We start from the raw sequence: 22,590 nt of genomic DNA, 5'->3' as shown, positions 1-22,590 counted from the left end.
CAGTGTTAAGATCTTTGTGGTTTTACATACCCTGGCTCCCTCTGTCCTAAGTAGCTAAAATGAGATCAAATTAATAAAGGGAAAGCAAAATAATATTTTAATAAATATACATGGTTATTTACAGAATACAATCAAAACAAGCAATATGCAGAAAAAATGCAACCGCCAATTTCGTGGTCCATTTGATCACGAACTGTAACATCAATTCCCATATTCTTGAACSAACAGAATTCGGTGTGTACCTCTTGTTGTTCTGAAATAAAAAGAAAAATGTAAAAGCAGGACCAAAAGATTACCTGCTGCCCCTGAAGCCTCTGYTGTAGTTGCATTCGGAGCTGCTTTGGTGTATTGGTTCGAGGTCTCATCACATTTGCTCTAGGATGCATACTTTGAAGTGGAAAATTGCTTTGTTGGCTCATCTGATTCATCACTGAATTAAAGGATGGCTGTTGTCCCTGAATGTTACTAAAACCTCCTGGCATTGCTGCCCCTTGCCCTTGATAGGGCTGGCCATATAACGAAGACTTCTGGTCAATCATAACTGCAGATTCCTGACCTTGGAATGAATCTTGCTTCGGTTCCAGAGCTTGCCCCTTCAACAGATACAAAGAACATACTGCTAGCAAAGACACAGGATTTCACTGTTATTTTAGWTGGAATTGCTAAAGAAACAATAAAACAAACATAACATACTAAGGCGAATAGTTTCTTGAGTAGAAAGTTGTACAGATAAATTATACTGGTTCTGTATCCAAAAAAAAGAAAAAGCAGAAATTATGATAAAACATAATTATTTATCTTTAAATTAGTTTTGTTGCATACTACTTACATGAAAAGACTAGTACCATTGTTTAAGTTCTTTTGTACCTTTAAACTGCAGTTTGTACAACTGACAGTGTGGTTTTGTGTTTTCCACTAAATTCCAAATTATCAAATGGATTTTTTTTTTCCTACTTGCTAGCCAAGTAAATTTAACCTGGAATTGCAGGAGATGAAGGGATCATCTTGGCTAGCACATTACTGCCAGTAACATATTTCACAATATATTTTTGCTCATAATAGATATACTGAAGAAAACCAATTCATTCTCTGCTGACACAATTACAATGATTTATGTCCTCCCCAAAATTATATACCAAAGTATCTTCTACAAACATAGATTAGATGATGTCATTTTATTATTTTGTAACACACAAGAAGTTTAATAAGTACTAAACTTCTCTGATGAAAATCACTACTCAAAGCAGATTCTTCCAAAGGCAGGTTTAGGAAAACGGAAGCAACAAAGTGAGGARATGCAAGTGAATGAGGAGGCTCTCTTCATTTTCAAGTACAAAGGTAATACAGGTTGTTGAAAAATAAATGGCCAAAATCTCTGCTTGCTTACTTGGTTTACAAGATCAGGAATTCCTAACGCTCTGTCAATTTCCTCCAGACTGGTGACATCCGTGTTGCTCAGCAATGTGTGCAGCTGGTCTAGAAGCGCCCTTTCATCACTCTGCCCTTCCACATTTGGTGCTGGACATAAAAGGTCATCCAAAGAGCTTCTAACTAATTGTCTATGAATAAAATAAAATAAAAATCCCCAGCCATTATGGACTATAAAGATAGATATAAAGATATAAAGACTATAAAGATAGTTTTATATAGCATATTGACCTGAAAGATTATAACCATCCAGAAGACTGAAGAAAGACTTCAAGACTTAAGACTCAAATTTAAGCCCTGAATGTCCACTCAACTACTATCTAATCTTCAATGAATCCAAATTCTGCTTTTCCTGTTTCTGATTAAACTTTAGATGCCAGAAAAAGTTTAGTTTGTGCACATGTGAGAGAGAGGTTATTTAAAACTTTCCCATCTCACTCTCCCTTCCAACTCAGCGCGGTTTGATTTTGTTAGCAGTGTTTTTTCRGAGCTGCGTTAAAAGATACACAGAGTCACATGACAACAGAACAGAAATGGAAAGACTAAYCCAATTCCTTAAACCCCACTGTGTATGCTACATTGATTTTTCCACATCTTAAACAATGAGCAGTTATATTTAAACTTATCTTTAAACTATCTTAATTTCTACCTGTTTTGTGAACCCCGAGATGCTTGCTCCATGGGCAGCATGTTATCAGGCCATGATCCTGGCTGGTTAGATGGTCCTGGCTGTCCATAAGGGTTCCCACCCATACCAATATTAATCTCATTCGGCCCTGTGAAGTAAAAGGTTTGGTTTTTTAAAAAACAAAAGGTGGCACCTTGCTCTTGAGTGTTCACACAAAGCATTATGGATGATTATACAAATTGCCAAATAGCTTTAAGAAATTTCCATTAGCATGTTTTAAACTGCATAAGTACATCAATTCACACTTGGCTTTTTTCAGAAATGAGATAGATCATAGGCGTTGAATACAGTAGTGATCTGATGCTGTAGCCCTATTAGAACAGAACTGCTATCACTAATCTTTAAATTCCTAAAATAGGAAAGTGGCAAATGAAATACAGTAATTTTACACCATCACAAATGAGTTTTCTGGCCAATGAAATCTAGATACTAGCAAATATGCATCGTTATAGTGAKGTTAACAGTGTCTGGCATTTTAAATTCCAAAGCAGAGTGAAAAATCAAATGAAGGAGAGTTACATATCAACGATTTTCAGAGTGTGGCCCTTCTACCTGTTCACCCCTTTCTGATGTTCTACCCTATAAAGCCTCCAGGGCTCAGRCAGCCAGTGATCACATCACCCATTCTTATCTGCTGTCCACAGACAGCACCACACAGCGTGCACCATCCCATTATTTCCCAGTATCTGTAGGAACTACCTAACAGTAACGATATCCAAGAAGCTACTGAGGAATTGTAATCCAGTTAAGGACTGCATAAATTTTTTTCCAGATTTAGCCTTACATCCACATGTCAATTTGAAACAGCAAGTCAGGGTAAGAGCCTGGTAATAGACCCATAGAGCTCCAGGATGAAAATGGAGCAAAGGCGTGCCAGGGCGTTTCCTGGCCCTGGTGGCACACRAATCATGAATCTTTGGATGTGCTGGTATTGTTACATTAGTCAAGACAATCTCAGCTCYAGGCTAAATGTTTGTTAGAGGTATAAAACAGAAAAAAAAGATAGGCTTCTCAAAATTAGAACTTTAAGACTCTCTTTACATTTTATGCACATAACTTGGTTTCTCCAAGCAAATATGAATACTTAAAAAAGAACCTGCACTTGCAATGTGGTTTTACAGAAAGTTTGAACACTGTCTGTGACAAGAGTTCTGAAATACCTACTAAAAAGCTCAAAAACCTGATTACCAAAACATTAACTGCAAAATACAACTTAGTTTAAACATTATTAAACAAATTAGGTATCAGGTAAAATGAATTAAATAAATCTCAATACTAATATTTTCTCATATAATCACAGATGGAATTTTGCTCCTGGAATTCTGTAGACAAGTACTGCATTTGAGAACTAGAAATACACTGGAATTATCTCAAAAAATCTGGAGATTCAGAATGAATTATCTGTGTATGAAACACATTGAAACCACTGAACAGCAAAAACATCAGTAAGTCAAATAATACCATTCCTTGATATAATATGATCAATTGTCATTAAGCTTACATTGCATCTCACAGTCCAACTGGCACTTGCCCCAGTCAAGGGAGAATCATGGTCTTTCCCTCAAGAGCCTAGTCTTTGGACGCAGAGCTAGCATCATACCAAAACTGAAAAGACTCTTAAAACGAATGCTTACTGAGGCACTAACAAGGTGGCATTAAGCGGTACAATATAATACGAAGAGCTTACTCATGTGAATCATTTGCTGTTGTAGCACTGGTCTTGTGCCAGGGACGCTGTTAGAACGAATGGGCAACCCAGCCATAGAACCACCTGCGGTGGCTCTGGGAAGGGAGGCATTGAACTCGGGTCCCGGTCTCAGCATCGAAGCGGAGCTTGTTGGCTCGAGTCTGTTAACTTTCGGGTTTGGCAGACCCCAGTCTCCTGATGGGTGCTGATTCATAGCTACATTTCTGTTGGGCCCACTTGCTGTAAGGGAGAGCAGAGGAGATAATGATTTCTCATATGAAATACATTACATATTTTAGTTTTAGAATTATTTGTATGTTTCTTTTTCTTTTACCAACAATAACAACTACTAATGACAGAGCAACTCAGTGAATTCCTGCAAAAGCAAGTAAAGCTAACCATGTCAAGCTTTCTATCATCCCAAGTATATTCACCTAAATATATTTTAAAATATTAATGACTGACTGTCATCTCTACCTGTTCTTGGCTCTATATATTAAAAGCATAGGTTAAAGGTCAGAACTTGTTACAGAAAAAAAAAACAAAAAACAAACAAAAAAAAAAMCCCTAAACAAAAGTAAAGTCCTGGAATACACACAATGGCAAATGGCTATTTTCTTATAATTTTAGCTGATAATAACAATTAAGCTATTTAGGTGTTGTTTATAAAAAAAAGTAATACTCTTTAAGATTTCTTCTGATGAGAATCTTGCAACATTTTTTTTTGTTACAGCATTTTTTTTTACAATGAGATCTATTTGTACACAATCAACAAACCCAGATTTGCTCCAAAATTTTCCTGGTTTTCAACCATTCTCGGACTTCCCCCCATCAAGTTTTGCTTTTGTAACATGGAGAACGCATTGGCATTCCTCACAGGAGGGCCTGACCCCACAGGGCTATCTAAAGACATGGCTCTGTTGAAAGGCGGGCGGGCAGTCTGCACAGTCTGTGGACTTCTCATACCTGTTAAAGAATTAAAAGATGCTTGCAACATTTGTACATCTTATACTTAAAAAATAAAAAGTAYTATTCATGATTTACATAAATTTGATCTATTTACGGGCAAATATATTTCGCTTTTAACAGGTCAGGAATAGTTATTAATAGTTTGTGTTGTCACTACTTTAGTCACATTTTGAGCACACACTTTTCACTAGCAAAGCCGAATGCAATTCCTTTGGCCCTACACATAAAAAGGCTCATTTTAAGTTCGGTAACAATCCATGTTTAACATTTTGAAATACTCTAGTATTACGCTCTTATTAATATATATGGACTGTCCATCATTTGGGTATCCCTGACATGGAGGCGGAGACAAGTCAGATGGTGCTCTGCTTGAACCAGGTTGGATCCAGAAGCAGTATGTTCCTGAGCACACTGTACCATGTGAACCAGTTATCCTAGCGATCACTGTGCTCCACAGCCAACATCATCACTGGTCTTACAGCTTCTTGTAGCTGAATTAACATTTTGCACTATGCATTTTTTACCTTCCTAAGGTTAACTCAGCAACCTGTTGCCAGATATAATTGAGAGAGGACCACAATTATAAAACCAAGTGACTGTTGTAATTATGCTGGTCTGTTAGTGAGTTTATCTTTCTCTCCAGCTCAACTTCCTACTAAGGAAAGTCATTCCTCTGAATGTAGAGGAGAATTATTGATTAGATTTTGCAAGCCACAAGATGCTTTCATGTAGAATGAGCGGGAAATCAAAAGATTGCCACTAATCCACATTCTTTCCCTAGTCATCTGCATGAAATTAAATTCTCTGTTTCAATTTACAACCACTAAAATGTTTTTCCTGATGCCTTTGGCGATACTGTAGGAAATCTACACTGGGCAGAGATGTTTTTATCAGGTAAGAATAAAACACTAATTCTAAAACCAAAGTGAGGTTAAATGAAATTCCTTACTCAATGGGGTAGTTCCTTGAAATAACGCTTGTTTTGTTCCAAGRGTATTCCCATTTGCAGATATAGCACTATTATAAAAGTCTGAACTAGTCAAGTCACCTAGAATTGCATCCAAATTATCCAAGTCTCCRCTCATCTGAAAAAGAAACAATAAAATACCAAGGTTATTTACTATCATTCTGCCATCTGTCAATYTTCATTCAGCTCCTTACTAATCTTAAAGGATATAACGAAGAGATAAATGCTTTAGTTCACCAATAATATCTCCAGCTTTCTCCCAATTTCCAAAGAAGTTCAGATATTATTTAGCTTGTTTTTAATAGGGTATTCTGCCTGGCTAATTTTGAGGAATAAGAATTTAAGGAGAAACTGGAGGTACTATACATAAATAAAAAGAAAATCAYATTTGAATATAAACATTTCAGGCGTCACAACTTACAAAGATAATACTAATGACAGCAAGCAACATCACAAACGTACTGTTCGGTAAAAAAAAAGAAAAATGTATCAGGCCTTTACAACTAGCTTAGATTGATCATTGCTGAACACAACATATAAAAAGTAGTCACAGACTTTCCTGGTCAAAAAGATCTCTACTTTTCTTTTAAAATTTGTCTTTAAATCAGGCACAGTTTTAACAGAATAAAAATTACACAGATAATAGATTAGTATCTTTGCAAAGTAAGCTTCTCTGAGTATGGTTCATAGTTCTTAGGAATAAGCAGTGTAACTACACACCTGTATTACTGCACAGTTGTTAACAATTTACTTCCTCAATGGTATTCAAAAAAAAATGTTATGARGTATTTAGTTTATAGTCAGCCATTAACAAATATAAACAATTGTACAGTAAATTCATGTTTACATAGCTATTAGTGATTTGGGAAGTCCAAGTTCTAAGCTACCAACATGTTTTCTGTAAGCTCTCCCCTACTAACAAGCATTTTACATTGAAGCAGTTCCAAATGTGACCTAGGTACTAAATATAAAAGAAATATGATCTAAGTATTACTATTTTAAAAATAGCTGTCCTCAGCAAGTGTGCCACTGATTTCAGTAGTGTTCCATTTCCACGGTGATGTAGTATGTAATATCATGGCATTTCTTGGAATTTAAACTCTAGAAACAGACTCAAACATTTTTCAAATTTCCCTCATCATCCCAACTCACTAACAGTTGAGAAATACGCCCTTTTCTTTTTTTAAGACAAAAAACAAAGGCTTCCTTTTTTTTTTTTTTTTTAACATGGAAAATTTTCTTCAGAGAGTCCATTGTATAAATAATAGTTAATTTTGCTTTAAGGTGTCTTCCTAGTTTTATGAATGTATTTTGTTACAGCCAGAATAATATAGAAAAATACCACACATACACATATGTGTGTGTGTGTGTGTGCGTGTAGTATATGTATATATATAATATATATACACATATTGTGTGCATATATATGTGTGTACTATATATATACACACACATACACATATAGATACATACATATATGCGTACATATATATATATAAAAAAATACATATTTGGGACAATATTTTCCTTCCCTTAAAAAAAAATAAGAGTACTAACATCAATGAATTTATGGCTATTTTAAATATTACACATGCTGTGTTTATATTTTTAAACAAAACTATGTAATCCCTGCTAGTTTTACTTTTTGCTATTGCATTATCAACTAATTAGAGGCAGCTAACAGCTCCATTTCCTAGTGAGCCATAAAAATAAACATGTGCTATGTGAAACTGCTGATGCTAAAAGATTTGATTTTAAATAATAATCTGTAAATATACACTATTTYAATTGTACCATATCTCAAAGCTAACATTACTCTGGGATTTCAGTACAGCACATTTGGTTACATATATATCCTGAGGTTCTATTTGTTTGTGCTTTGTCATTTACAGTAAAACCTGAGCACATGGTTTCACATGCATAGAACTCACTTGGAAATGTTTACATATGCATTTTTAAGAAAGAGTATCTTTTTTTTTTAATCAGTCACTTTAAAAGAAAATACTGGCTTGTTCATCACCATCATTTTAAATTATACTCTACCTCCTCTGTTGGTTCTGCTTTTATTTTAATCTCCTTTTCTTGACTAGAAGTAGGAAGAGTAGAACTACTGCATTGTCCCATTTTATTATCCACTCCTTCTACTTTAGGCTTTAACTCTTTGGAAAGTGGGTCCTTAACATCATCTTTATCTAGCAGGTATCTCAGTAAAGCATTGTTTTCCTTCTTCTTTGGGCTCAGTTGTTCCTGTTTGACAGTGCCTTCTCCACAGGGGGCTGTATTACTAGCATCATGGTATGTGTCTTTGCCGGTAGCTTCAGCTGTGATCTTGGCTACCTCTGCAGGAGAATTACCATTTTGCAACAATTTATGTAAAATCCTGTGCTTCTCTTGAAGGAGCGACCCGTGCATGTTTGAGGAGGAAGATACCCCTCCAGATGTTGACGAGGAAACTCCTGAAGGACTGGTAACATTGGTAGAAGACTCTTTACAATTAGAGTCTAAGGGCGAGTTTGATGCTGTGGAATGTCCTCTTTCATCTGAAGAGCACGTGAGTAGCTGAAGCAGCTTTTTATGCCCTTTGCTTTCMGATGGTCCCCTCTGACTTTCAGATGCCTCTAGATTTCCCTCTTTACTGTCCTTTTCACTAAGGAGYTCCCTGCTGTTTGACTGGCACATGGAACTTTCCACTTGGTTTTGTTCGCAATACAAACTYGATGGGCTTTTCGAGTCCTGGGTGCTCGTTTTACTTTGCTGAGCTATGCTCATGTTCGGGGAATTATCCAATTTTGGACCTGGTGAAGAAAGTGTAGATAGAAGGGAAGTTCCAACCCCCTCACTAATGGCTTGAAGAGCACTAAGAGAACTGCTAGAGAAAGTGCTGTTGCCAATGTTGCTGGCAGAACCCATTGGAGAGTGCATACCTGTATTACACAACAGAGATCAAAYTTTAATTAGATTACTGTCTGTATCTGCTTTTCCTTTTGCATTACATATGACTGCTGCATTGAGTTAATTACTTTAAAATAAWTTTTTACAATGAAATTACATATACTATATTTAAGTAACACATGCGAAGTCATAGAGAAAAAGGATGAAAGATAGAATTCAGATGAAAGTGAGAAAAGAGAACTTATTAAAAAAGCTCACAGCAAAAAGTAAAGTACCTGTAACTGGAGAAAACTGGTGTGAACTCATTTTTGGACTCCCTCGATTCCTAGGAGATATCATTAGGTTCTGTTGGTTGGAAGTTAAGCCAGGACTACCATGTGGTGGGCTACTTATACTTAAACCGTAATTGTTACTTTGATAAGTGGAGGACTGCATTCCTGGTCCAGAGTTCATTGGCCCCATATTACCAGGGCCTCCATACCGAGTGCTGCTCAGCTGACCCACTGCACTGGGATCTCCCATGCCATAGTTCCTGTTCTGCATCGGCATGCCTTGACCAGGTGACATGTTCATAATACCACCAACAGAATTTGTGCCTCCAGCCACAGGTGCTCTGATGTTCTGCCCAACTGAAGTAGGATTCGGTCGATAGCCATTTTGTTCTCTGTAAATTCAACAGCATCCCCAGACAYCCCAAGAAAATAAATTAAAATCATTTTCAGGATCAAGTGTTACAAAGAGAGAATAACATTATTAAACGATTTTTCAAAAAGACCAGTGAGAATTTAAGTACCTTCACAAAAGCAAAACTAAACCATGACACTCATTCATTCATTATAGAAGCATTTAGTCCTTYAGGTCATTTGAGCTATAAGTGYATACAGGATCACCCCTTTAAAATGCTTTTATCATCAGTTATCGTTTAGATTTACCAGTTTAAATGTCTTCCTCCTTACCACCTTCCCTGAGCCAATGTATGATACCATTCTACTGTGCACATAAATGATGCCCTGAACAATCTCAGCTACCCATTGATCAGCATCTGGAGGCACTTTAATGCCAGAGGCAGACAGATTCCCTCCAGAGTGGCATTTCAATCATTCTTTTAATCAGCAAGAACAGGTCACAGGAAATGTTATTTACTGTGCATTTAACTTTGAATCATCCATGATGCATTTTAAGGGGTATTGTTGTCTTTTTTTCAAGTGGTCTGAAATTAAAAAGTGCAAGATAGAAATGCTTAGTTATATGCTCTTATTTCCAGCRTTTTGTCATTATAAATCTTAACAAGAAAGATGTTAAGGAAAATGAATACATAATACAGGCTCCAAAAGCAGGTAAGAGGAAAATCCTCACTTCTGACAGTGACTATCATTCTGCCACATTAGGTAAGCTGGGAGGCTAGAGCAGGGACTGAAAACTCTTAAATTCATGCATTTGTTTGTACACTTGGCAAGTCCTCTTCCTAAGTTTTTCCTCATCTGTTCTAGTTTTAGCCAAATTAAATATTCTGATATACAGTTTCTTCAGGTATCACCAAAATCAGATCTATTTTTAAAAGCTATGATTCTGAAATGACAAACAGATGCTGCTGATTTCACCTTTGAAGAAAGTGGGTAGAGACAAATCCATGGCGGTCATTAGTTACAGGATTTCGAAATAGTTTACTCTTTGTTTGTGCTGTCACTATCGTACCATCCGCTAAAGAAAACCGATACAACGGTGTTTCAGCATGACCTTGCGTATAAGCTGTAAAAGAAATATATAAATGTTTTTCATATATGAAAGTCCAAGAAATATTAATAAGCGCTGCATATATTTTTACAAAATACTCTTCACTCGCCCAAGATGAAATATAAAGACACCYAAGATAGATATTCCAAAAAAAAAGAAGTATTCCATACATACTCCCTAAAATAGTAGAAAGAGGAAAAAAAGTAAGCAAGATTAATTTGACACTGCAGTATTTTGTGCTAACCATGCACATCTGGCAAAGCTCTAAATTTGTTAATAGATTTGCATGGCTAGATAAGTAGRTCCCCATGGCTTCTCCTTGGGGAGAAGGACTAATCAATACTTCAATCTCAAGTGCACTAAAATACATGAGTAATTAATATGAAATAGAAATGCAATTAGGAAGCTTTCAAATTAAGTATTTTTAATTTTTTAAAAAAGGTCTTTTTATCAAAAACATTGTGGAAACCATTGCTTTTAGTCAAAATTTTCAGTGCAAGCTAATTCATTTCATAAATCATTTCAACATGGAGGAAGTTCATTTTGAAATCAGCACTTAAGTTTCACTGAAGTGTCTCAAAGTYAATACCAAATGGTTTTGTAATATTGTATCTTATAAAAAAAATTCGGAGCTCTGAATTTCTTGGACATCTAGAATTAAACTTAATCAGTTAAGTCTAATAGAACAGGAATTACATTTTCTGCCTAGTTTTTCTTTATTTATACTTTGATTTAATTTGTGACTCTTTCAGAAAGGCTTAAGTCAATATAGAAAATTACAGCTTTCTTGAGGGAGACTTGGCTGTACTTTGTTTTACCTATTAGGGTGATCAAATTAGCATTGAAAATATGTAACATTAGAATACTGAAAATATTTTGAAGCCTTGTATCTTRAATAACATGAGAAAAGGTACTAAGCAGTCGTTACCACTCTTCAGACTAGTTAACAAATGAGTTATCTTTTATTTAATAAAAGAAAGCATAAATTAAAGTCAAGCTAATGTTAGGGTAAGGGTAATGGTAAGGTTAAGGGTAAGAGGTCATTACAGAAATACAGCTGAATTTGTCACTGGCATTACTACATTCACCTGCAGAAAAATAAATGACATCAGACTCCCAGATCATGTATCTGGTACTTCCAATTAAAATTATCAAAACAGACATACTACAGAAACAAAATAACTTCTGTATCAGAATTACTGTTCCCCAAAAGTATCCTCCCCATCCTTTCAGCTATCCCCATATCCTTTCAGCTTCTATATATGAGTTGCACCATTAGCATTAACTAAAATATGAGAAAGAATGAACATAGATAGAGTTCAGCATTTTTGTTATTCAGAAAAAAACCCCACAGCCACTGAGATAAGCAGTATGACCAAACACTAAAAACAGATTTTTACCTTCATGATAGTGGCGTTTGTTTGACCATGATTGTCCATCATTATGGCATAAGAATCTTTGAATGCACCGACGAATTGTATCTTCAAAGCCAGGTCTCATGGAAGACCGTAATGAGTTTGTATCAATGTTGACAAGTTTGCCTGTTACAGGAAATAAAATTCTCAAGATAAACTCTTCATGACTACCCCAATACTTCTACACAATATATGAATACAGTGCAACACTTCAGAAGACTCCAATATTACCATTTTAATCATCCATCACCCTAATGCCAAACTTCAAGTATAGAGAAGTTAACATTTATGAATAATCTGYTATTGAATATGAAGAATATGAAGCTGCTTGTAAAAGATCAATACTGAAGTAGATATAGATTACAGAGTAAGAGGATACTGAAACATTCACAGGTTAATGCCCAAGTTTTAGAAAGCATAACAACTTTGACTATCATGGGTTATTGGCACCTGAAGAACACATACATAATAAAATTTTCAAAAATACCRAGCAACTGCATCTACAGATGAATATCATAAACATTAATTAACATCTGAAAAAGCCAGTTAGATACAGTTATATATATATTGTGTGTATATATATAGTTATATATATTTCTACTTGAACAGCATAAAACAGTAAACTTTTCCTCACATACTGTAGAAGACTACAAACATTCTGAAGACTTTTCATTAGCTTAAATTATGAWTTCAACTCTCTTTCATGCGTAAAGAAGTATAGTGAAAGCTGCCACATTACGACATAAGTAATACTTTGTGCTACGTTTCCAAACAATGGCTGTGTAGCTCTACTAGTATACAGTCAGAAACATCCCATGCTTGTTGTTATACCCTTCTGCTGACAATGGTACACTGCAAAAAAATAGTTCAGAATTCTTGATATCAGTTCCACCAGTCATTACAGATACACAATTTAGAGTACTTCATTTATACAGACCAAGAACACAAGGACAAAAGAGATTTGAAACCTTAATCTTGGGTACATTTCTCACCTGAAAGGTCATGTCTCGTAATAAAGCTCTCTGGATTTGTTGAAAATACTCTTTCTACAGTTGTGATACGACGTGCCACACAAATCATACAGGACTGCAAATCTGTAATTAAAAAAGAATGGTTTTGCTTTCATTTCTCTTCTATTCTATACTATAGAAGTATTTAAATAAAACAGGTCAAGTGTCCTGCAATGTGAAGATGTAAGTATAAAGGATATGAAAGTTTTTGTATTTTGTTTTTACTCCGTTTCCATTCTGTACTCATTCTGAAACTGCAGATTTCATAATATATACCAAGTAATAAAAAGTTTTATTTAGAAATTTCTTTTCTGCACAAAAACTGCACAGGATTTCCTACCTTCCCCCTCTTCCATCATAGCTCTTGGCTGAGACAAAGCAAAGCATTGCATTGTCTCATATCTCTGACGTGTATCCTGATGGCTGCCCACATCTTCCAAAAGATCATGAGAGGTTTTCACCATCATCCGGCAATTAAATGTATGGCTCTTCTGTCTCGGCGTTTCATTGGTCCAAGTAACTCCATTAACTTAAAATAACATAGTAAAAATTTATAAAGATTTTCAGATAAAAATCAATTCATGAGCAACTTTTCGTAAATTAGATGTCCTGTTTCTTGATTACAGGGATTAAAGAACATTTTTGCAATATACCATCATTTCTATACCTTGTGAATGGTTGTACTGAGAAGCAAGTAAAAGAAAGCAATCCCTTCCATGATACTTTCAACCTTACTTGAAGGGCAGCTGAGAAGTCATTCCCATATCTAAAAAGCAGGATGTCACCTCAGCTATCCTTGAGGCTTTAGTACACTTGTTTTAAGTTACAGACAAACAAACTGCGAAGGTTAAAACTGAGTGTGAATTTACAGTACATTTATTTATAACGGTATGTTTTCAAAAGAACATACTACGATTTTTCAAGCTTAACTTACATTTGAAGTCAAGTTTTCTTTGTAAAACTGATTTTTTTTTGATAAGGTTTTCCATTACAAGTTGGGTTTTCTTCTCTGCTGGATTTTTAAATARCCTAGAAACAGTGCAGTAAGTCCAACTTTATTACCTGAAGATTTAGGTAAATTTTTAAGGAAGTCCTTCCGGTCCTCTTCATGCAATATACCATAGACACTTGTATTAACTAAATCTTCTTGTTTATACTGCAGATACTGTGTGACATTTTCTGAAACAAACACTATGTTCCCATCTCGATTTACAACAAACAGGAAACCGTCCAAAGCCTAAATATTAACATAACAATGTATCATGTAAGACAATTCCGAATGTAATTTAGTCTAAAAACTAAGCGAATGATAAATGTCAAATTACAACTTTTGCATTTTCTGTCAAGGAAAAGCTGAAGTTTTAAATTTTTCTGTGAGGAAAATTGTTTCTATTAAGGAATGATTTCAGCACCAAGAATCAATCTATTCATTTGTTTTACAACTTGGCTATTTCATAGCTATTTCATAATGACAGGGACATGAAGACAAGTGACAAACTAAGAAGAGAATGGCTACCTACTTCTTTAAATATTTTATTTTCTTAACTGAAAGAACATTTCAATATATTCTTAAAACAAGTAAGTTTTAAAATTGCTTTAATAAGCWTTCATGGGATTGATTTTCTAGGCATAAGGGGAAAGTATCTGTTATATGCCTCTTTGTACAGCTATATTTATCATATTTTTCTTGAAGGCAACATTTGTTTAAAATGGTCTGTACTTTAGAAACACTAACCCCACCATACTTCCAAGATCTCCAGTCTTAATAAAACTTCATCCATTTATTGTAATGGTTACTCTCTAAAGCAAAGGAAAAATATTCCTTGAATTGCTAAGCACTGCATTAGTTATGACTTCTGGAGGAAAAGAAAGTAAAGCAGAACATTATCAGAAAAATCCAAATGCTATTATTTTCTTCCTTTCTAAAGACTATTTAAGTGAAATGAAGAAAATGTGAGTGATTTCCGACACTTTAAAACATTGTTCTGTACAGTCCTCACATACTATTTATTACTACAGAATTGGTGGCTTTATTGTAGTGGTTTCACCTGATCTAAGTATTTGTTTCAACGGGGATTTACTAGGACATAATTTCTACTTGCCTGTAATAGAAGAGGTCCCAATGAATCCTTATCAATAACTCCTTGACCCGTAGAAGATACATCAGCTTTCTGAACATCATCATCATTTGAAATTGCTTTTCCTGAAATGCAAAAGATACATTTCAAAAAAGCAAAATTTCTTAAGACAACTTCATTTTAATATTACAAGCCACATTCTGGGAAGCCTGAGATAACAGCAAAAAAAAAAAATGATGACAGCAGTCTCATCTTACTGGTTGCTTATGACCAGAAAAACATGTCTTGGTTACATATTGCCAAACCCTTTGCTCACATGACTTGACTTGACAGTTAAAGTAAGTATATGCAGAGTATATGCCACTTCCTATTCAGCCATACCTGCTATGAAGGTGAAAACTCCAACAATGAAGCGTTGTGGACAGCCAGGGACATAAATACCTTACACAATTCTAGTTTAATCTCTGTCCCCCAAACCAAGCAATAAATAACAGAGACAGTGGCTTCTCTACCTGTGTGCTTGTATCTTAATGAGTATTCAAAATAAAAATTAAAAGAACAAAAAATCCATTTTACATTCTGAGTGTTAGTATTTAAACATTTCTTATGCCAAGAATGAAAAGCCTTTTCCCACTTTTTTTCAACTTTCAGCTTTTAAGACACCAAATATCCTAAATATATTGGATTGCAAGGGGCAGGGAGAAGGACATCCACATCAGGCAGTAAAATTACAGAAAACAAATAATAAACTTTGTTCTATGGTACCTATTGGCTGGCTAAGCAGACCAGAAGAGGTGTAAAACACCCTAAGAAAAGATTATCATATACTAAATAAAGTGTATAATGAAACAGAACTATTATAATAGAATGCACTAGATTAAATTAGAAATACCTTAAAAACACCAGTATAGAATATTTTTTTTTTAGAACTGTTTTGATTTGCCTTCAAAAAAATTGTGGAAATTTACCATGACAGGTAAAATATACTCCTTTTATTTCATAGCTCACTTTATTTAAAGAGACAACTTACTGCTCATAGGAAATACATCAATCTGGCAGGTTATAGTAATTTAAAAAATATTCCCCTCACGATATATTTCAAAATACAAGTTTTGCATGTAGCTATTTATTTAAAAAACATGTTACTGTTCCAGTTTGGCTTACCCTAGCTCCAAGAAACTACCAAGATTTGTCATTCCTCTACTTTCTCCTCTGTTGACTTAACTATATTCTGTGTATAGCTAATTATACTATTTAATTATTTAATCTCACAACTAATCACAGTTTAACTAGAGTCCAGTACTCAACCATTTATGAAGCATGTGTTAAATAGCACAAGAGAAGAAAGAAAAGTCCATAAAACATTCTATGGAAAAATAGGAGTGAAATCAAAATATCTGATTGGAAGTGTATCCTGTAAGAAACTAAGTATTTTTAATAAATTTATTTCAATGCATTAAAACCCCTTAAAATGAAAGGCAGTAGTCTGTATTCTTCATGCCAACGGATAGTTGGTCCATTTGTGTTTCTTAAAAAAAAAAAAAAAAAAAAGTTTACCGTGGACTATCTCAAGTTCTCCTAGTATTTTCAGGAAAGTGGTAAGAAAGGCTATAGAAGACTTTAAAGTCCTGATTCTCAGTTTAAGCACTTGTTTAAATTTTAACATAAGATCATTTAAGCCACATTAGATATTTAATTCAATTCAAACTCTGAGGTGCTATTGTGAAAAAGTACAGTTGAATTGTCCAGATAACTAACTACTCCTTTGGAAAGAAACCACAAAAAAATGAATTTATTTCGTTTGTCTTAAGAGGGAAAGCTGTACCTTGTTCTTTTATCTGCCGAATCTGTCTCACGGTTTCTTTTAAAATAGCACATTTGTCTGGTTTGACATTGAAATTGTCAATGTCACTCAGATTAGCAGATATCAGTTCAGCCAGTTCTTCAATGTATTTGCTTTCCTGCTCACGCCGACGCTTCTCACCACTGCAGGTCAGACTAGGAACCAGAAACAGCATTTCATGTTCATATACTCCAGCATAAACAAAAGCTGCACTCACGCTCTGAGCTTTGATGTACTTCAGATAACACTGAACACTACCTAGACTGTCCCAATAAACACAAAGCAAAGGGGGTTTTGTGTATGTGTGTGTGTGTGTGTGTGTGTGTGCACGCCTTTGTGTGTTGGGTTTGTTAGTTCATTTTTTAAAGAATCTTAAGTAGAAATTTATCTTAAGAGGATATGAAATGGTTATTAATCCAAAAAAAATCCTCCAGTGATTTCTCTGTTGTCAAATTCAATGAAAATTACAATTATTATAAAACTAACAACTCATACAGAGAGTGTATTTTAACCTTAAAAGTTCCTTTAGGTTTGTTTACAAATTTATTAGAGAAATAATAATTAGAGAATAATTTTAAYATTCCATGAGATCTCTTTGGTTTGCTTGTAACAAGGTGTACCTGGAAGGTATACCTCAGAGAAATTTCCAGGTGTCAGGATGAAAATATCATTTAAGAAAATCAGAATTTCAAGCAAYCTAATGTTGCAGGATAAAGTACCCCCCAGAAATTCCTCTTCCTACATAGATTAATGTGCTGAGTAAATACATGGTCAATAGCCTGAAATCAACAGAAAGAATAGTGTCATATACAGAGAATGCCAAAAGGAGGAAAAGAGAGACTCAGAAGAAAGGAAAGGGGCAAGAATGGACATAAAAAGGGAATCAAAAAAGAATATTCTTTGAGAAGACACCAAGTGAAAGAGTAAGGAAAGAAAGCATGGGCCAGTAGTGGAAGAAGGGGAAAACAAACAGAACAGGGACCTGTAAAGTAAACACAGCTAATGAATAGTGATGAAGAGGAAAACAGACTTCCTGAACAGCTAGACAGACATCAGAGAAAGGGAAAGAGAAAATGGAGTGATGGATACTCACATACAGACACTGGGATATGATAAAAGAATGTGAGGATCTCATATACAGTCTCTTACATTAGGGAAAAATTAGCATGGGATGGTGTAGAAGCACATAAAAGTGAGAAATATAGCTACACTTGTGACATCTGGCATTTTGGTAAAACTGGAGAAAAATTTAAGAGGATAATACTGTGCRGAAACAAGAACATGAAAGGACAGCACAAAACCCTTAACACAYGGCAGAAGATACTGAGGTAGGAGGGGGACAGAAGACAGAGTCCCCTGGATAACAGAAACTAATGGAGTTGGGTGAAGGGCAGGAGGACAGCATGGAGCACTGGGATTTGAGGTCTGCATGCAGAGAACTAGTCTGGAGAAAAGCGAAACAAAAAAGAGCTCAACCTATTGCAGCATTCTGCACTTGACCCTAACTGCCTGATACAAGGCCTGCCAAATGAAATACCACACATAAGATGCTGCCTTTATAATTTATTTAATTTATTTATATAATTTATAAAATATGGAAACGTGTATAAACTTACCTTGCACCTGGAGTATCACAGGGCAACGGCTTACGCTTCCTTGACTCATTGGTCAAGCCATCCAAGGAGTTTTCTCCTAATCCACTCATCTTGAYCACACATCAGCAACTAAAAGCAATAAGAATTACGAAATAATCCCTCAAAATGATAATTCARAGCGTAAAAATCTCACTATTTGCTTTTTAGTGTTCTTCATATAAATTAAAAGTGAGACTATCTAGATTAAGTTACTTTTGATCAGACTTCCAAGTTCATATTTTTACTGGGAATACATATACCTTTAAATTTTGCACCATAACACAGGGATCTATCTATAGCTCCAGCTGGTCTGAAAATAAACATAWTTTTTCAGTGTTTTAATGCATATTTAGATAACTTCAAAATAAAGTGGTAACTTAATATATTATGCAAAAATGTACTGAAATATTATTAATAAAGTTAGATACTATTAATGAAAAAGMCAAACGATATGCTAATGCAATGCAGGATAGGTGATCAGAGCACTGAAAATACAGGAGCATTGAATAAAGTTTCCTTTTTCATAAGTTCCTCTCTTCCTTTCATGTAACCTAAGGTCCATGGCCACAAATAACTGTCATTCTTTGGAGGAGATCAGTGGGCTTAAATCAGGGTGTTTTACTTAGCTTAGTATATAACCAACAGATTATTAGTATTACTGCTAACTCAACATGTTACTATTGCCTTAACTTCATACCTTTTGCTACAACCTTCTACACACAGTTTTCTAAGACTGTAAGGACGAGACAAGTGAAAATTTCAATGCTCTTTCAACTCCACAGTTTCGTTAGCAAAGATCAGGATACCAACTAGTAAACTAACAGGTTGCTTTTGTTAAACTCTAGTTACACTTAGCAAACCTGGTGGATTACATATCCCTGACTTGCCTCCTCTTACTCCCATGTAGAAAAAGGAACACAACAAAAAGGGAGGGAAGAAAACTATACCGTATCCTGCCATGTTACAATCAATGGCATGCTGAGGGAGGAAAAAAACTGTTTAATGAATCCATGTTACYCACCTATTCAAACAAGACATTTCAGAACGTAATCAGAACTGTAAAATGATATAATGATTTGGATTTGGTTTTATGTACTRTAATAACAAGAAAGCACAACGGGGCAGTCAGAAGTTTAGCATTAGCCTATCCTTTTTACAGAAATTTCCAAATTAAATACAAACCTATTTTCTGAAATCTACTTCAGACTCCAGTTCTTTATCTCATACCACAACAACATCTCAGCTTCAGGAATCTGTCCCAAGGATTTAGGTAAAATGTTTATACTTGTTAGTTGGAGAGACACCATTCCACAACAGAGAACCCAGGCATCAATAAATCTACCAAGAAAAACATACTCAACGACCTCCGCAAGCAAAATCCCACCATTACTATAATTWTTATAAAAACTGGCTAAGGCTAACCAAATTTTTAGGAGTCATCACATATCACAAGGACTGACAGATACGSTTTCAGCTGAAGGAAGTTTATGTTAACCTAACAATTTAAGTTCTTTATCTCTGAAATCACTGCAACTGTAGAATTTTCTTCTCTTCTTGCTTTCCACACTACACCCCGTCCCTATTTATCATATCATTCGCACTCATTCATTTAGAGGAAGATAGAGTTAAGGATCACCCAAACCAATTAGACATACACAAGTCCTTGGGACAGATGGCATACATGCAACGGTGCTGAAGGAGGTCTAGATGGCATCACGAACCCACTCTCTATCATCTTGGATAAAAATTCTGATTAGATAAAAGGAAAAGTGTAGGAGGGTTGTTGTTGTTTTTTAAACCATAAGAATGGTGAAAGACTGGGAGAGGTTGCCCAGAGAGGTTGTGGAATCTCCATCTTTTGATATTTATACAGACAGATCATGATTAGACTATAAACTGATCACAGTATAGTTTCACAAGCCAGAATACATCCTGAGCAATTTGGTTTAATTAGAGTTGCTTTGAGCAGAGAGTTGGACTGGATGACCTCCTGAGGTCCCTACCAACCTACTATTCTGTGTTTTGCAGCTGGATTTCTTCTGCACATCTAATCAATGAACGAACAAATACGTAGTATAGCCTAAGAAAGGCACCCTAAGTCAACTAAATGCTTCCAAGACAAGATGTCAAAAGAGAAAAGATTGAAGTGTGTGGAGTGCCTCTACTGTATTAATTTTAATTGGCTGGTTTCTTTGCTTACTTGTGTTTTACGGCAAAAAGTAATACTGTTCAGTTCTTTCCAAGGCTGAGACAACTGAGGCAAAGGGCAGACACACACAAGAACATATCTGTGTGAAGCAGCACTTGTTATGTTAGCATGGGGGATGCTTGCAATAACCAATTCTGTTATCAGAGGATGTTAGCTATGAGCGGAGAATTTGAAAGGACATCTTCACGCAGCAGAACAAACCTTCAAAGGCTTGACAGGACAGAGAACTGCTGGGCTGCACCGAGGAGCAAATGCTGTGTTAGTCTAGGAGGTATGCAAAGTTCAGAAGAGAAATGGCATTTCTTTAAAGCACAGGTTCTCTTTGTAGCTAAATGAACATCACAATGCTTAACAGAAAACTATATATATATAACCAACCTTCGGCCCAATGATATGCATTACAAGAACATGATAATATGCCTTTTAAATCAAAATAAAATTAAAAATAGCAGTAAAATATAACCTTGGATTTGAAATAAACAACTACAAAAGATACCTAACTACACAAATACGGTCATGGACTCCACAGATAATAAGTTGGTATTATATCTAATTATTTGCTATGAAAACTGTACAGATAAGACAAAATCCAATGTACAAAAACATAGAACAGCAAGCCTGAAGACTTCTATTCAGCCAGATATTCCTCTAAGGCAAACGTCTCAAACATAACACATTTCAAGTAGCGACACACCTTATTTGATCTCAAGTTATAAACCATTAAGGGCATAAAACTCACTAGATGGCAGTATATCACCAAAAAATCCTGGGGATAATATTTTGTTGTTTAAGCCTTGGAAAGAAAACCTACTCATCTGAACAAACAGGCAGTTTCAAAAACAAATTATATAAACAGACTACAATCATGCTAAAAGAAGTTGATTATCTGATGCTGACACTCAACAGCACATATGACTCACAAGGTCTTATGTCCACAGACCTCACAGCTAAGGCTGAATCCTAAGAGTCATTCTGTAGGTGACACATGCAAAATCCAGGATTGGTGTTTTTCCCAAAACTGCGTTCCCAGGCACAGTAAAATGCTGCAGTGTTAGAGCTATTGTGGAAAGAGAAAGGAAGAGCTTAAAATACGATAAGACTTGAGGACAGCTCAGGAAGGGTGTGGGCACAGCAAGAATGTCAGAAGCCAAGAGCAAAATCTTTTATTGAAGAGATCTCCAAATAGAGATAATCTCATTAAATACTTGAACATTTCAGCTAGCATACAAATTTCAACATAATGCAATTTTGCAGGCAACAAGGTTGCATTAAACTACTTAGAATGGAAATACCATTTCTGGTTTAGCATTTACCTGTATTGACAGATAACTCACAATACGATTAAGCAAAAAATCAAAATTATTATTAGACATCCTCTGAGAAGCATAATGCATATTTGAGAATAAAATACTACTTCTATTTAAGAAAACCTTTTAGTGCCTGAATATAGAAGGTTGGACAAGGAAGGAAAATTAGGTAATTTGTTTAGGCAGTTTCCTTACAATTATGCCCAAGTAGTTTGTGTTAGTTTTTTAAAGCCTGGAACTGCTGAGTCCCCTGCACATGTATTTTCCTTTCTCTAAGAATATTATTACAAGCTGAGAAAGCATGCAAAGCCTAAAACAACTCTAACTGGTTAGCTAAGAAAATTACAGAAGTCACTTTCCAATATGCAGGGCTTTATAGCACAAATTGTTAACAGTCAAACTAATTTTCCTGGTACAGGACATATTAACAACAGAAGCCATTATTCAGTGACATAATAATGAAAGGAACAAAAAAAACTGTAATTTCTAACAGGCTAATTATTTTTTCCAAAAATAAATATACTTCTTTTTCAAGTTAATCTTTATTTTAAGAGACAATTCTGAAATACAGCTTTCAAAAGTTAAAACTTTGTTTTTTTTTTTTTTTAACTAATAAAATGAAAAAAATTAACACAGCCATCCTTGCAAATTGAATTATGTACCTATAACGCTAGCTAGAAAGATGGTGTTAGGAAAGCTCCTCTATTTCTTACATTGCACAGCCTTATT

At 35.1% G+C, this 22,590-nt stretch overlaps 1 protein-coding gene across 4 annotated transcripts in view; it reads right to left on the bottom strand.

Moving 5' to 3' along the window:
- The window catches only part of NCOA3 (nuclear receptor coactivator 3), a 91,240-nt gene that overhangs the window by 6,873 nt on the left and 61,777 nt on the right, over nucleotides 1-22,590 (bottom strand). For all 4 annotated transcript variants that reach the window (XM_085314012.1, XM_085314011.1, XM_085314015.1 and 1 more), the window contains 16 exons: nucleotides 18,328-18,435; nucleotides 16,694-16,866; nucleotides 14,893-14,993; nucleotides 13,853-14,027; nucleotides 13,131-13,319; nucleotides 12,773-12,874; nucleotides 11,766-11,906; nucleotides 10,233-10,380; nucleotides 8,907-9,295; nucleotides 7,783-8,663; nucleotides 5,722-5,857; nucleotides 4,581-4,769; nucleotides 3,804-4,043; nucleotides 2,078-2,204; nucleotides 1,388-1,559; nucleotides 297-593 (listed from right to left, as the gene is read on the bottom strand). In XM_085314012.1, coding sequence (XP_085170138.1) covers nucleotides 297-593; nucleotides 1,388-1,559; nucleotides 2,078-2,204; nucleotides 3,804-4,043; nucleotides 4,581-4,769; nucleotides 5,722-5,857; nucleotides 7,783-8,663; nucleotides 8,907-9,295; nucleotides 10,233-10,380; nucleotides 11,766-11,906; nucleotides 12,773-12,874; nucleotides 13,131-13,319; nucleotides 13,853-14,027; nucleotides 14,893-14,993; nucleotides 16,694-16,866; nucleotides 18,328-18,416 — 3,549 coding nt within the window. In that variant the 5' untranslated portion in view covers nucleotides 18,417-18,435. The remainder of the gene's footprint in view (nucleotides 1-296; nucleotides 594-1,387; nucleotides 1,560-2,077; nucleotides 2,205-3,803; nucleotides 4,044-4,580; nucleotides 4,770-5,721; nucleotides 5,858-7,782; nucleotides 8,664-8,906; nucleotides 9,296-10,232; nucleotides 10,381-11,765; nucleotides 11,907-12,772; nucleotides 12,875-13,130; nucleotides 13,320-13,852; nucleotides 14,028-14,892; nucleotides 14,994-16,693; nucleotides 16,867-18,327; nucleotides 18,436-22,590) is intronic.

This window comes from Rhea americana, unplaced genomic scaffold, assembly GCF_003343005.1.
Source record: "Rhea americana isolate MKP2758 unplaced genomic scaffold, rheAme1 scaffold_4, whole genome shotgun sequence".
Classification (NCBI taxonomy): domain Eukaryota; kingdom Metazoa; phylum Chordata; class Aves; order Rheiformes; family Rheidae; genus Rhea; species Rhea americana.
This window is presented reverse-complemented; position numbering and strand designations above follow the sequence as displayed.